The 14,798-nt window shown below is 38.7% G+C and overlaps 1 protein-coding gene across 7 annotated transcripts in view; it reads left to right on the top strand.

Moving 5' to 3' along the window:
- Positions 1-8,235, top strand: part of XIAP (X-linked inhibitor of apoptosis) — a 20,405-nt gene extending 12,170 nt beyond the window's left edge. For 5 of the 7 annotated variants that reach the window (XM_010715402.3, XM_031554698.1, XM_031554697.1 and 2 more), the window contains 5 exons: positions 1,284-1,383; positions 2,276-2,354; positions 2,886-2,919; positions 4,129-4,329; positions 5,718-8,235. In XM_010715402.3, the coding sequence (XP_010713704.1) occupies positions 1,284-1,383; positions 2,276-2,354; positions 2,886-2,919; positions 4,129-4,329; positions 5,718-5,911 (608 nt within the window). In that variant the 3' untranslated portion in view covers positions 5,912-8,235. The remainder of the gene's footprint in view (positions 1-1,283; positions 1,384-2,275; positions 2,355-2,885; positions 2,920-4,128; positions 4,330-5,717) is intronic. The other 2 variants (XR_002117759.2, XM_010715400.3) reach the window with 2 other exon arrangements.
- Positions 8,236-14,798: the final 6,563 nt, after the last annotated feature.

Here is a 14,798-nt window from a genome sequence, read left to right as displayed (position 1 = left end):
AATTATATATATAATTATTATTTAATTGTTTAATAATGTGTTTACATTATCAAGGCATCCAGACAACCAAAAAAAAGCAAGTGTCATTATTACCTACTGTAAAAGCTTTATGAAGACAAGGACTCTACTGGAAGAGATTGGACTCTTAGAAATACAGCATATCATTTAGTTAAGGCTCTTGCATCTTTGTGCATTGCTTTTTTCAATCTGGAGAAGGCAAATAATTCCTTATTCAATGCATGGTGCAGATAAAGCTCTTTGAAATTCTTTACTGAGAGATGCCTTGTGAAGTTATGCTATTATTAGGTCACAAAGAAAAGGAGATTATCCAGGATAATGTCTTGCTCTCATCTTAATTGGCTTCTCCCTTAGTAGCTCCCAGAAGAGCTCTTTAATCTGATACCACTTGTTTTACTCATGGCCATAAATAAAACTCTTGATATATTCTTACATAAGTGGAACACAGGCAATATTTGTACTCAGTAGAATTGCTTTATTAGTTCCATCTTGGATTCCTAACAGTAAATAATTTAGCTTGGCCAAAAGAGATCTGTACTGTGGAGGTGAACTAAAAAGGCAGTTTATCAGACCAAATGGCTTTTAAAGTGGCTTCTGCATTTCTGGTAAGCTGAGGAGGAGTTAGTTTTGGTGGAAAGAAAAACAAAAGTAGCCCAACCTCCTCTCATTTCAATCAGCATAAGTCTGAACAGTTCCTGGTGCAGTCTTTGATGGCAGCAGGCACAGTGCTAGTGCTGAAGAATGCTGTTTCTTCAGAAATTGCCATCAGTTATGCTGCTGTATAGAACCCATTAATTTTAATGGTGAAATGGAGGAGCAAAGAACAGCCTCTAGAATTAAATTCCTGTTAGTGATTTCCATTCTTGCTTAACTGTTACTTAAATAGAAAGCAGAACTCTGTTCATGAGGACAGATAAAGTTGAGTCAATTACTTTCCAAATAAATTTTTTGTGGTAGTCACTTGTTTATCAGTGGAATGTGCTATCTGATAATAGACTCTTCTTAGCATTTGCTTTTTATCTGTTTAATTGCTTGCTAAATTAGAATTATGAAATATTATATGTGACTTTATTTAATGTGACTTTAAGGTCAATTTTTGTCCTGAATATTTGTTTCAGATCATATTTATTGTACTCTTTAAAACGGAGTCTTTCCCAATTACAATTTCTAGTAAGTAATGTAAATGTTTGTTTTCTGTAGTAATGTTTTAGCTGAGAACTCACTGTCACACCTACTAAAAGTGTGTAACCTGGGTGTTTCCTAAGGTAATGGCGATCACGTTGTGTGCTTCCACTGCGGTGGAGGATTGCAAGAGTGGAAGGAAAATGAAGACCCGTGGGATCAACACGCCAAGTGGTTTCCTGGGTAAGGTATTCTTTGTGTCTGCACATCACAGAAGCATGGAGTCCTTAGAGTTGGAAGGGGCCTTTAAGGGTCATCTAGGCTAACTCCCCTGCAATGAACAGGGATGTGCACATCTGAGTCATCTTCCTAGTATTTTGTTTTTATGACAGAGCCTACCAATAAGGATTTTAGAGGGCTGACTGTGACTTTGATGTTGTTACTATTTATGACAGTGGAGTTTTTTTTGGTTTGCACATCCACATCGGTGTCAGTGTTTCAGAGTCTCACAATATACTACATAGATGATTCCAAAAGTCATGTCTCATTTATTTACAGGGAAACTACAACAGATGCAAAAAGCACAATTGCACTGTCTGATAGAGCACATTCTCAGCTACAAAACATTTTTCAGCATAGCCACCACCATTAGGTGTGCATTTTCACCAGCAGTGAACAAAGGTCTGTATGCCTTGCTTGTATAAATAAATAAAATCTGCCCCAGCTACTGCCCAGTAGCTTGGACTGGTTGGAAAGTAAAGAAAGAAAACACAAGGCATTTGCATTACCAGTGGCTGCTTTTCTGTGATTACAAACTACTAAAAGAGCCAGTGTTTTGACATGGTGTTAGTTATTCATTATTCACTGGAATTTTTTCCTTTTATAAACCTGTAACATAAGGTGGCATGGCCAACGGGTGTTTAGCTTTCTGTTTCACCAAAACTGCAACACAAAAGTACTGCTGAAGCAATGAAGAACTTTTTAGAAACACTTAGGTGATATTACTGATGCTGAGATTTGGGAAGCAAGCATTCTATATGATGTAGGAATTGTATCAAACCTTTATGAAGTTACATTATCAACTTCTGTTTGCTGCTTATGTAGTTATATGATAACTAAATATTTTTGTTTATAGGTGCAAGTTCTTGAGAGAGGAAAAGGGACTAGAATTTATAAATAATGTTCACTTAAGAGATGGATGTAGGGATTCAACAGTAAGTGTCTTACTTATTAATAAAATATCATTTTACTAAAGTAGAAAACAATCTCAACATAATTTTCATATGAAATCAATCTTCTGATCATCTGCATGACTTTTAGTCTTCCTGCTGTTTCTTTTCTTGGCAGAAAGTAAAAAACATGGAAGCATGTTTTGATTCTGCTATTTGAGCTTCATAGATTATACCGTTGTCCCCACTTAGGTAATGAATGCCAGGTTGGGTGGCTTATAGATGTTTTATATTCTGTACTGAAATGCCAATCCTTGTAGGCTGGGAACCAAGAACCATGTACATCTTATTGCAGCAAAAAAGTGTTGAAGTGAAAGCTTAAAGAAATGTGAATGCCATAACAAAGTATGGAGCCCTTTGCCAATGTTCAGAGCAGGACAAATCCGCTCAAACTATAGTAGTTTTACTCAATAAAATAACTGAGATCAAATAGCTATTTTGTGTCTTGTAACTGTAAAGGTTTCCTTGTACTCATTCCAGAATTGTAATTTTGTCATCTTTTTATTTATTTTTTAGATGGAAGCTGCTGAAGTTACAATACTTCCTAAAGGTATCTATTAAAAACAATAATAATAATAAAAGCAAATTGTTAATTTCTAAGTTAACTCTATTATATTTTTCAAAAACAGCAAGCAAATTGTTGGATGATATTCTTCTACTGCTTGGTTCCTTCTAAACAACTGCACAGTGAATTTTGTTTCTCATGGGATATCTCTAATCATCAATGGATAAATATTGTGAGGGAGATTTGTGAACTGTGAAAACAGCTGCATTGAATTAGTAGTGGTACAGGACAAACACTGCAGGATACTGAAACGAAATGATTGTTGCTGCTTTTCATGAGGTGGGAAGAGTTAAACTGCAAAATGATAAGGAAGCTGAGAAAGCTTAACTTATGTGCAGGAATGTCTTCTGCTGGAATAATGTTTCTAATGAATATGGAAAAGACAAGATGCTTAAAGGAACAATAGGCAGGCAGTCGTGCTGCAGCATGGCGTGGAATGAAAGCTCTTGCTAATAAGAGTGCTTGCACAAGACCTATTTTTAAAACTTTTCATATATTGCTTGTTTGTGAGAGGAAATAGTTTAAAAATTTTGCTCTTTGATCAGTAATGTGAGGTAAGGAAGAAATTAGTTGTTCATGTTAGTAGGAAAGTTGGACATAGGACACACTGCTGGAAAACCTTTTCAAACAATTACGTTGAAAAAGAGAGAGGAGGAAGTCCCACAGACTGAAGAGCAGTTGTCCTAAATGAGTGCTGTGTGTTACCCTGGAAAGACTTCAGAAATTCTGAAATGATTGTGCTTGTGTTTTGGTTTCATAAGTTCATGTTATCAGGCGGATGGTTTTTTTGAACTGAATTACAACTAAATGTGAAGTTAGCAAATACTTTTGTGTTTACTGTTCCTTGGGATTTCTGATGATTTCAGTCAATGCTCAGTTTTGGAATTTGTGATGTTAATTACGTAGGATGTGATTCAAGGAATTATGTTGAAAAATGTTGAAGTAGTTGATTTGAATAGCAAATCTAGGAGGATTTCCATACTATAAGTAGATGAAGAGGGACTGGGACAGCAAGGATCGAAGCGCTCTCGAGTTTTCCAATGCAGTACTTAAAAGTAGCAGAACTGTCAAATCAGAAATGTAGTTCTTTTTGCTAAAGATCTGCAAAGGAGTTTTAACTATAATGAATACTGTCACATATTCAGTCTCATCTCTGTTAAATTGTGGTGGTTTTTTTTCGTTCTATTGTTTTAGATGACCTCTTACAGAATCAGTTGGTACAGAATGCCATTCACATGGGTTTCAGTTTGTCTGAGATTAGGAGCATTATGGAAAAGAAGTTGCACATGTCTGGAGAAAGCTATACATCTGTTGAGGATCTGGTAGCAGACTTAATAAGTGCTCAGAAAGAAAATGTAAAGGGAGAACCACCAAAAGAAAGCCCACTTGAGCAAGGTGAACTTAGTAAACTGTAAAACCTTTGTGTGTTCTTTCATAATAACTTGTTTGTCTGTGAAATATATCCTATCATTATCTATTCATTCTGCCCTCTGACTCAAGTCTTGCTTAATATGAAGTTACAAACTCTATATATTATTTTGGGGCATCAAAGAAGTTGAACAAGGGGGGGGGTGTTAAAAATACTTGAGGTTATTATGAGGTAAATGTCATGTACAAAATAAACTTAGTATTAATACCACAAAATAGTATAATATTGAAATAATAGTCCAATGCCCTCTGAGGTTAACTAAAAAGTCAACATTACTGTGACAATGACAAGGATAATTGTAGATGTGGGGACTGTGGTGAAATAAACACAATTTATTGTCAAAGATTCAATGTACAAAAAATTAAATACTTCACTGCTAAAGTGTTTCAAGTGTAAAATTGGTGCCAGTACTAAGAGCACTGAATAGAAGCATTCTCCTTCTTGGCCAATAAGGAAATGTACTTCTGGACAACGTTCCTTTTTAATTATGCTTGGGCAGCTATGCTTGGGCATGCAAGCCACGCTCAGAAAAGCCATTGTGGTATACTCTGCAGATTGACCAGAAGCAAGTTGTCTGAATCCAGAGCTTATTTGTAGTTTAAAGACAACCATATGGATGAATTCATAGGGAGAGAAAAGCCCATCTGGTTGGCATGATAGGCAGAGATCTCACTGGCCCATTCCTTTTAATAACATTTTTCATGGATGTTATGCAGAGAAAGAACTTGCAATGAAGATGGGCATTATTTTTGTGACTGACTGCGGGGAACTTTCCCCATGCTGTAGAAGGCTTCTGTAGTGTGTATTTTGAAATGAGGCTTACTAGAAATTACAGAGCTAATCTACAGTGCAAAACAAATTATTTCTGTATGACAGCTTTTTAAGCTTTTGAAGTGTAGGCACTTTAATAAACAGAAGCAGAGGGGGAAGTGATGGTATCCTCATTCTTTAACCTGAGGAAACTTGCTGAGGAAAAGAAAACCCAAATTACTTAACCAGGATTGATGAACCTTTCCTCCACCTTCTGTGTAAGGTTTGAGAAAGCTGTCACTGGGAAGTCTCTGAAAAAAATGGCCCCTGATTACAATATGCATGTCCTACATTCCACAGATATTTCAAGATCTTACCAATCTGGATAGCTGAATTCCCTGCGCTGGTTTGGGAGGTGGGGAAAAAACAGTTGAGGATTTCATTTTAGTTTGGCTTCTCATCTTGTGTGGGGTTTTTGTTTTGTTTTCTTTTCTTTTTAAATGGCATGGAAAGAAAATCCTTCCTCTTTCTGTGGAGAGGGAAAAAATGAGATGAGGCACTATGAAAGCACGCTAACTACTTTCTGTGTGTTTATTTTTCTTAGATCTCAGTATTGAAGAGAAGTTAAGACGCTTACAAGAAGAAAAGCTCTGTAAAATCTGTATGGCTAAAGACATATCAGTAGTCCTCATTCCCTGTGGTCACCTGGTTGCTTGTAAGGAATGTGCTGAAGCAGTTAATAAATGTCCTCTGTGTTGTACAAATATTATCAAAAGACAGAAAATTTTTATGTATTAATGGAATGTACAGTACTGTGGATGTAAGTGCTCCCTGCTTTATTTCTTTAAACATGTGTAATGTGACAACAGAAGGTTGGGTGTTCCCCAGTCTAGCACACACTTATGGTGCATCTCACTTTGGAGATAATGTAAACAGTAAAGCTTTAATCAACACCCTGAAAAAGGAGTTGACTGTCAGAAGCTGCTAGATTTTTGTTTAGAGCACTGCCTCCTTAGTGCTCTCCTTGCTTTTTGTGCTTTTACTTTGAAGTTGTGATTTAAAATAACCGTTATTGTATTTTCAGATCTGTTTGTGTTCACTCTTGTACTAATCTTCTGTGAATACAGGAGTTAAATACACGGACAGTCTTTCAGGAAATGGTGTAGGAAACTGGGTGTTTTGACTGAGTAGCACTGATGCTGTGTTTTTTTCTCCCACCAACAAGTTTGAGAAATCAGACAGTATATAAATAGCAGAAAAAAATCTACTTTTTATAGACTGTGTTTCTACTAATTACCATTTGCTCCGCTCATTTATCAAAAATAGACCTGCTTAATTTTCTCTTCTAGTGGGACCAAGGGTAACAGCCTCATCAGAGGAAATAAATTTAGGGTAATTTTTATGTTGTTATTTTGAATATTCAGATGTCCGAATAGATCTTCTGGGGTTAAAATTCTTCCTGATTCATTGGATGCTACATTAAGGACCTCATTTTATGCATCTTATCCCCTACTAATCTAGCGTTTCTAGTTTGAAAAACATCAGCTAAAATATCTTTTTCTTTTATTCTTGTAACTTGCCAATCTGAAGAGCAAAATAACATCAGTAGGAGCAGCTTTGCTATAGGTTCTGTCTTCTAGCTACGATTGTCTGTGTGATATTGTGTAGGTCAGTAATTAGATGCCTTTACTGGCACTGAAGGATGTCGTCTATCTATCTTGTCATTCTTGTTTACACTTGTAAGCCTCTGTAACTGGTCTCAAATAATAATTAACAGGCTAAACAAACATGAGCAACACAGGAACTAGCTCTGAATGGTGTTGGTTTTCTTCTCTTTTCTTCTTAGATTGACAGGTTAGCAACACCCTTGAAATTAATGGACCCTTTTAAAACTGCTCTAAGCTTTAAAAATACCATAACTGCCTCTGGATATCTGTGACTAACGAAAGATGGAAATGGTAACTGATGTTGATCACGAAGTTAATCAGAACACTCATTCTTAACTTCATTTCATGTGCCACCTACAGACATAAAATGCAGACAATCCTAGGATGTAATCACCTGGCTGTATTTAAGTTTTTCTGCTGTCGAACTACACGTATCTAAATATTCTTAAAATTTTTCTTAATTCAGTTTTTCTACATCAAATCCAGTACTGAAAGGCAAGTATATAACTTCTGGTAGCTTCACTTCATAGACCTGGTTTGGCAAAGTCTAAGCAATGCAGAGCTTTATTTATGTCATCGTTCCTTTGTCTCACTGTGGAGAGACTCTGTATAGCTGAAGTTTATGCAAATAGAGTTGTTTAAAAAATCAGGCCCTCTATAAAACTTGTACATGCTCATTTTTGAAATTCTGACTCTTATTCGGATGTGTATCAGCTCAGGTTCTAGCATCTCAAAAACGCCGTGTGATTGAAAATGTTAGCTCTGTGGCTTCGGTTGTGACATGATTCAGAGAGTGTGTAAAGCTGCTGCTGAAAGATGTTAGATTGTTACTGCTACTTGGCCAGTTTTTCTGTTGTGATCAATAGTTCCTGTATCCCTGTTCACTATTTCTGTTGTTGCTGTATAAATAGGCCTCAGAAAACCGGTTTTAGCCTTCTGCTTTTCTCAGCTTGTATACAAATGTCATTCCTTACAAGTGAACTCGACAGAAACGAAGGATATTCTGCATACCTCGTGCCCTTCATTATCTATTTTAAAACTTCTATCTTATTTTAAAACTTCCCCCATACCTATGAGACATTCAATGTTCGTTTGCCTCACCTTTCTAACGTTTAGCATCATCCTCACTTAAAACACTAGCAGAAAAAATAGCTGACTTATAGTAACACTAATTATGTGACTTCCTATTTATGTGGGCATACTAATTTGTTTCTGTTTATACAGAAATTTTATCTTGGGTCCTACACACTGAGTAATATATTTGATTAATGATACTTTATAAAGAATATATAGTTTTTCACATGATGAAGGTTTTAAATGCAATATACAGAAATGTAATGTCTCTATTTTTTGTTAGATATTTGCTATGATTATGTGAGATTTCACAGAACTGACACATTGTTCCAGTGCAATTTTGTGTCTATTTAAATAAAGTGCAATCCAGTTGTTCTCGGAGTGGTGTGTTTGATTCTTACATGCAAAAGAAATAAAAGAAGGTTGGATTCTCTTGCTTTTTTCTTTTGTAACTCTACTGTTCCTAATTTAACACGAGTGTTAGTAAGGATGGGAAGTATGTTTTAGGTTGAAAGGAAATAATATTTGATTTGCATGTGTTAAAATCTGTTGCTTTTTTTTTTAATATACATTTAGCTACTTTTTGTAATAAATTGGAATTTGGTTCCGAGGAATTGAGTAGAAACTTCATAAAGAACTCAGCACTAGGATTTATGTTCCTCTTCTGGGAAAAAATAAATATATCATTCTGGTAAGAAAGGTTTTGCTTTTGCTTTTTTTTTTCCCCCTGTCATTTGGAAGAGTTTGGTGTTTGAGAACTCATGCATACAGGGCTTTTTCAGGATTGCTGCGGGTTGGCCGTTCTGGCAGCCTTTCTCTAGCTCCCATTTTCACTTACAGGGAGGGCCTGCGTTAACTTTCAAGGGAAACTAAAGTGTTGGCACAGGAGCTAATATATCTCACCTGAAATAGCATTTTAGTTATTGGTGCAAAGCAGGCTATGCTGCCTTGCTTAAGCAGATGGTTTGTTACCTAACCTTGATCTAAGTCACGTGAGAGACTGAATGAGCTGGATCTAGCTTACAGCCTGCAACTTTTGCCATGTGGACTAGACAAAAGTATTTGGGAAGAGGCTGACCAAATTCTGTTTAGAACTGTTACAAAACTAAATCCTAGCAGGGGGGTGATTTGGGGTGTAAATCTACTATGTAAACTCCTCAAGAGAAAATAATAGAAGTAGGTGACAAACAATACCTTCAAAACTGAAAGAAAAAACATTATCCAGTTTCTATGCAAATTAATACAAAGTGCTTCACTTTAAAGCTTCTTCATGCTTCTAAAAGGTATACTGTATATCTGGGATTTTTAAAAATCAGATATGAAAGAGCACCGTAGTGCTGCACTGAATTTGAATTATTTGGGAACATGAAAAGGTTAAGAGCCTGCTAGCCAAGATGACAAAACTGCTCTGTAGGTTTAAGGGTTGTTTCGTTACAATCAGAGTCCTATTCAGACTAAATGCAAGAAAATAATTAGCATAGTCATCAAATTTTGACAGCTTGAATTGGGAAGATTTCCTTTAATTGCTTTGATTTTCAGTATCTTAAAGGAGCAGACGCTGATACTGAGCTGAGTATTTAAAGAGAGAGAAATGAAGGATGTAAATAAATGGAACAGAACCACAGGGCCTTTGGAAGGAAAGCTGGTAGCAAGACAGAGATGCCTGGAAGTTGGTTTCTTTAGCAGCTGTGTGGAATTAAGAGCTGTGGAGGAAAGTCAGGTACCAATATTTGGTCGCTTTCTTTTACTGGTTACTACATAGAGTCTTATTTCCATTTTGCTGACAACAGTAGAGCTATTTGCTGCTCTAGCTATGTGGGAGATTTACAAGAGTTTTTAATATATTCTGGAATGTTTTATTTAAAAAAAAAACCATGGAAATTGCAACCTCATTTAAGAATACCAGAACAAAATAAGGAAAAAAATAAAGTTTTTGTTATACCTTTAGCAGCTTCTCAGTGCCTTGAAATATGGAGCCCAAAATACATCCTGATTTATCCTACAGATTGCTGTAGCTGGTATCTGCACAGATGCACAGATGCTTAGCCTCCATAATTTTTTTTTTTTTAATTTGTTTTGGGTTTAATCCACAGCCCATAGCATAACAATAATGTCATTGATTGCTGAGGACTTTATTTGAATTCAGCTTTGTTTTTTAAAACTTTTAATATTGCATAAGTAGTTTTGACCACGACGAATACCCAAATGCATATTTTGGTTAGCTGTGTGCGTGGCCTGGAGCTACAGGACAAATAGTTTGAAGCTTTCAAAGCGTTTTTGTTAACTGAGGATGTGGGTTTTTAAAGTCAGCTTTCATATTGATTTTTATTAAAATTAATAAAATGAAATATAATAGGCTATTAGAAATGAAATCACTTGGGTGAGATGTTAATGCAAACACTTGATTACTGCATTTGTGGAAGACTTCAAGCTGAAGTGTTGTATACTAGAATTAAATTGTACAAGATGGAATACAATTTGCTGACCATCAGATCGAGTAACTACTCAGAAGAGAATCTGCCCTGCCTCTCAAAGCATGGGAGTTGTAGTGCATCATGTGCAAGGCCCACCCTAAAAGGCCACAGAGTGAAGAACATGGAGATCTGTCTGGCTTTAGCAGCATTTTTCTGTGGAGGTAGGTAAGTGAGCAAGTTGTTGAACAGTGTTCTTTTTTGACCTTCCGCTCGGTGCAAGATCAACTCCTGCCAGCAGGAAGGCTGGGTGTGCCAGGGCAGCGTGTGGGACTGTGTCTCCTGTGCTGGCCTTACCTGCAGGACCTGCTTTAGAAGAGTGCTGGCTGCCTTCTCCATACCGCCACTGGTCTGGTGAGATTGCCCTCGTGGAACTGAACTATCAGTTAATGCTCAACCTGCCCTCACCCCCTTTTAGTTTTGTGTTCTGTGTGATTGAGTTTTGCTGAGTGGCTAGGAAATCTGATGAGGAAGAGCTCTCCTCAGCTGTGCCTTCACACTGCTGTGGGTTGCTGACAGTACCCTCTGTCTCTGTGAGCCACTGTTGGGCAGTTTCAAGGGATGTGCTGGTGCTGCTGTAGAGAAATTACCGAGCCGTAACTGTGATGTGGCTCTCTGTGAGGAGGCCAGTGACCTGTGATTATACACTAAAACTGAATTTCAGCAATTCATCCTCAATTTCTTTAACCAGGACTCCATATTTAAGCAATACTGATGTCAACATTACAGTTAAATTACAAACGTTGGTTCGGAGAATAACAGCTCTGTGACTGACATAGCACAAAAACTCACTTTTTTCCTGGGGCAGGGAAGAAGGCAGTACATTGCCAGCGATAAATTGCTTGGCTAAACAAAATCCTTGAGAAAATTTGGAAGAAAATGCTATTAACTTTGTTGCAGGTATGTGGTACTGCAGGATAGATGAAAACTACTTAGCTGCCTTTGGATGATTACTAATTGCATAACTTACTTTTGCACAGCATGATGAGATTCATCACTTAAAGCAAATAGTTATCTTCTCAATATGGGCTTTTCAAAGGTAGGTGTCAAGCTGTGGTAGTCTCTTGGAACTCTTGCATAAGAGAGTTGTGTTTCTGAATCCAGGACTGGCTTTACCTCCTTTTCCAGTTCCCGACCCTGATAGTGTTACATGGGAGAGCCGATGGGATCTGCTGTCCTCAGTGCTGAGTGTTCCCAGGCCCTGTGGAGAGAGAAGCCCTTCAGCTGCTGCTGTTGAGGCTTGCAGTACTTCTGTAATCCTGCTAAAGGAAGTTGCATTCTGAAAAAGTATTTTTATCTTAACGGTTCTGAACATCTGTGCAAACTGCCAAGATGTCGTGAACGAACTGTTGCATTGCCTGCTACTTGTCATGCCTCGCTTCATTAAAAGAAAATCTCGATTACAGCTCAGTGACCAGATCACACTTTGCTTTGCTTGTACCTTGTGCTGTGTCAGAGAGTTCAGGCAGCAAGAACACCCTTGAGCCCCACACCGGATGGGAAGGAGAGGAGAGCAGGCTTTCAGGAAGAAACCTTGAAGCTGATTGACGATGAAAACTAAATGAAAGGAAACGGTGACAAAATACAGGTAGAACTTTGGGAGTCTGCTAAGTCAGCCCAGAAAACCATGCAAGCTTATCCGAAGGAGTAATCTGTTCCTTAACCTTATCTGTCCTGTAGGCACCGACCCCCATTGCACATGCTCCCACCGCAGCACTCCCCAAGCTCTGGCCTCAGCAGTTTGTGGGGAAAAGACCAACATAAACTGATCCACTGTCAACGTCCAGAATGGCTGTTTGCCTGAAAAGACAGGAGGGAGCTGACTTGTTTATTTGATGGATCATTTTCTTCAAAGCTTGCTGATGACAATTTAAAGATAAATATGTTTGACTTCACTTGTTTATCATCGTTTTGCTCTGTGATTCTGGGCAGAGTTTAAGCTGCAGAACAATGCTTCTGTCCCAGTTCTACTCACCTAACCACAAGCCAGCTGCCTTCCTTCCCTTCTCAGGTAAAGCCCGGTTCCGTGTCATCATCTCAGAGAGGCCTATGGCTCTACAAAGCTGAGCAGCTGAGAACTGCTGTGTGCTGCACGCTCCTGGGAGCAGAGCAGCCCTGTGTGTTCACAGTGCTGTGGGGTCTCTGCACAGTTTTTGCTGTCCTAACTCAAGCTGCTTCTTTGCTCAGGGCTAGCTGCTGCCATTGGGCCCACCTAGCCTCGTGGCAGCCATCGTCTGCTTCTCACTCCATCTTTTTGTTGTCGGACAGTCTGTCTCCTGCCTCCCCGTGTACACATTCTGCAGGTTTTGTCACCAATGCTGCTACGGTGCCCGACTCACAAAGCACTCCCTGTCCCGTGATCCCTTTGCTTGGGTGGGTGCTTTGCTTCTGTCCCCTGGAGCCTCCTACTTTGGGAACAGGAGTAGATCCTGCCCTTGGCTCAGTGGAGGGCTGGAGTGGTACTGCTGTCAGATCTGTAAGGCTGAAGTCATGCCTGCAGTGAAAGCAGCTCCTCTTAACTAGGAAAAGGGCTTTTCATTATTTCCTCCCAATATTTAGCTTGCCTTTACACAGTTTAATGATGAAAGCTTTAAAATGTGGCTGCAGGGTTATTATCTCAAAGAATGAGAACTAGCTGCAAGAACCTCAAATATGGGAACGAGAGCAGGGCCCTGGCAAACGAGTGGCACAGGCGGACAGCTGAGGAAAGAAATGGCAGGAAGGCATTTATGCCTTGCTAGAGTTTAAATTCATTTCTAGAACCAAGAATGAAGCAAAGTCAAAAGTGACAAAGCTATGAGCTGTGACTCCACACGCCTCTGTGGGTCTGGGAGCACGTTGGGCAGAAATGGAATCCAAGAAAATTCAGAGCTGAGTGGGGTGGAAAGGACTGGTGAAAAACAGGAGCAAAAAGGGTGATTTATGTAAACCACAAAAGGAAGAAGTTATTCACAGAACAGGGAAGGCCTAAGGAGCTACTGATGTGAAATCTCTCTCCTGTGAGTTAGGGGAAAGTAACCCATTTTTTGGTCTTTATTTTAGTTTCTTATGTAATAGCTCATCTCCAAAAGGTTTCAGAGCAGATTTCCCTGGAGTGATTGAGTCAGTTTCAGAAACTGGAGAAAGAAAATTGGACTGGGAAGACTGCTTTTTGTCTCTGTCCCCAGCAAGACAGATAAAAATATGGCTGTAGCTTATTTAATACAGGTGATCAAGGTCACCACCTCTCCTTGGAATTAATCCAGTGCACTAATTCTGTTGGTTTTTTTCCTCCTCTTTTTGTTCCAACTCTTATAAGCAAGTCTTTAGAAAAGATAAAAGGAATGGCCAAGGGATGTGCTTTTTTATTTATTTATTTTTAAAAATAGAGAAGAGGAAACAGAATTGCAGAGCAATTTCCTATTCTGTTGCTCTCAAAGAAAAGGGAGCAACATGAGCATGAGTCTCCTGCCTGGAAGAATGAATCAGCCATCTGGCAGCTTGCGGGTGTTCTGATCTGCTGGTGGAGCTCTGGCCATTAATCAGACATGGAACTAGTTCAGTATCTGCCCCCTCCCAGCACTGTTTCTTAAATGGGTGACTGATCAAGAGCTCTCTTTGGATCAAGTGTTGTAACAATCCCTGTTGTAAAAGTCATTGTTAAATCATCTCTGAATTGGGCTCACTATCCGCAATGGTGGACTTTGAAGTCTTAAGAGTGACTGTTGTAAGAAAGGTGATGTCGTCCCATAAAGTGCTTTCTCCTCCCATCTTTCTCACAGCTCTTCTGTCAGATACAAACCCTTTAGTGAGGTGAGAGCTGTAAAACGTCTCTATTTCCTTATGCTTGGATAACAGATTTTGGAGTTGTTGTTTTATCGGAGAATATGCTGGAATGCTGAAGTTCTACATAGAGCCTTCAGGATGTTCTTTGGTTCCTTCACAAGTTTTGAAAATGGGTCAAAACACATCTGGAACTGTTCTTAGAAAAGAGTGGTTACGTAGCAAGAAGGGCTTTTCATCACATCTTCCCTCTTGCTATAGGTGTTGGAAGACTTGGGCTCAGGAGAATGATTTTGTTTTTGGGGAAAAAAAGCAGAATGTGGGCTCTTTGTGGAGCCTTTTTTGCCTTTTGTCTTCCACAACAAATGTTGTGGTTCAGAACTCGTTCCGCTATTCTGTCTCCAGTATATATCTCCTATATATATATATGTATGTCTCCTATACACAGCCTGAGATTGTTGTGGTTGCTTTTCAGGTGTGTGTCATTTAAACTGTTTTCTGTTTATTTTATTATCTCAGCGTGGTTCTGTAGGACGAATTCTTCCTGGGTGCAGCTGAGTGAAGAAAAACCCGATCTTCTGTCCTCCAGAACAGAGCAGGCACTTTCAGGGCCTTGAGGAGCTCCTGCACCTCCAGTTGTGCTGACTGAACTGTTTGTGCAGTTGTACCCTAAATAGCATCTGAGAAATGATGTGGTTTGCAGAAGGAGGA

This window comes from Meleagris gallopavo, chromosome 9 (assembly GCF_000146605.3).
Source record: "Meleagris gallopavo isolate NT-WF06-2002-E0010 breed Aviagen turkey brand Nicholas breeding stock chromosome 9, Turkey_5.1, whole genome shotgun sequence".
NCBI lineage: Eukaryota > Metazoa > Chordata > Aves > Galliformes > Phasianidae > Meleagris > Meleagris gallopavo.
Note: the sequence above shows the minus strand (reverse complement) of the source record. Positions and strands in the feature narration are given on the sequence as shown.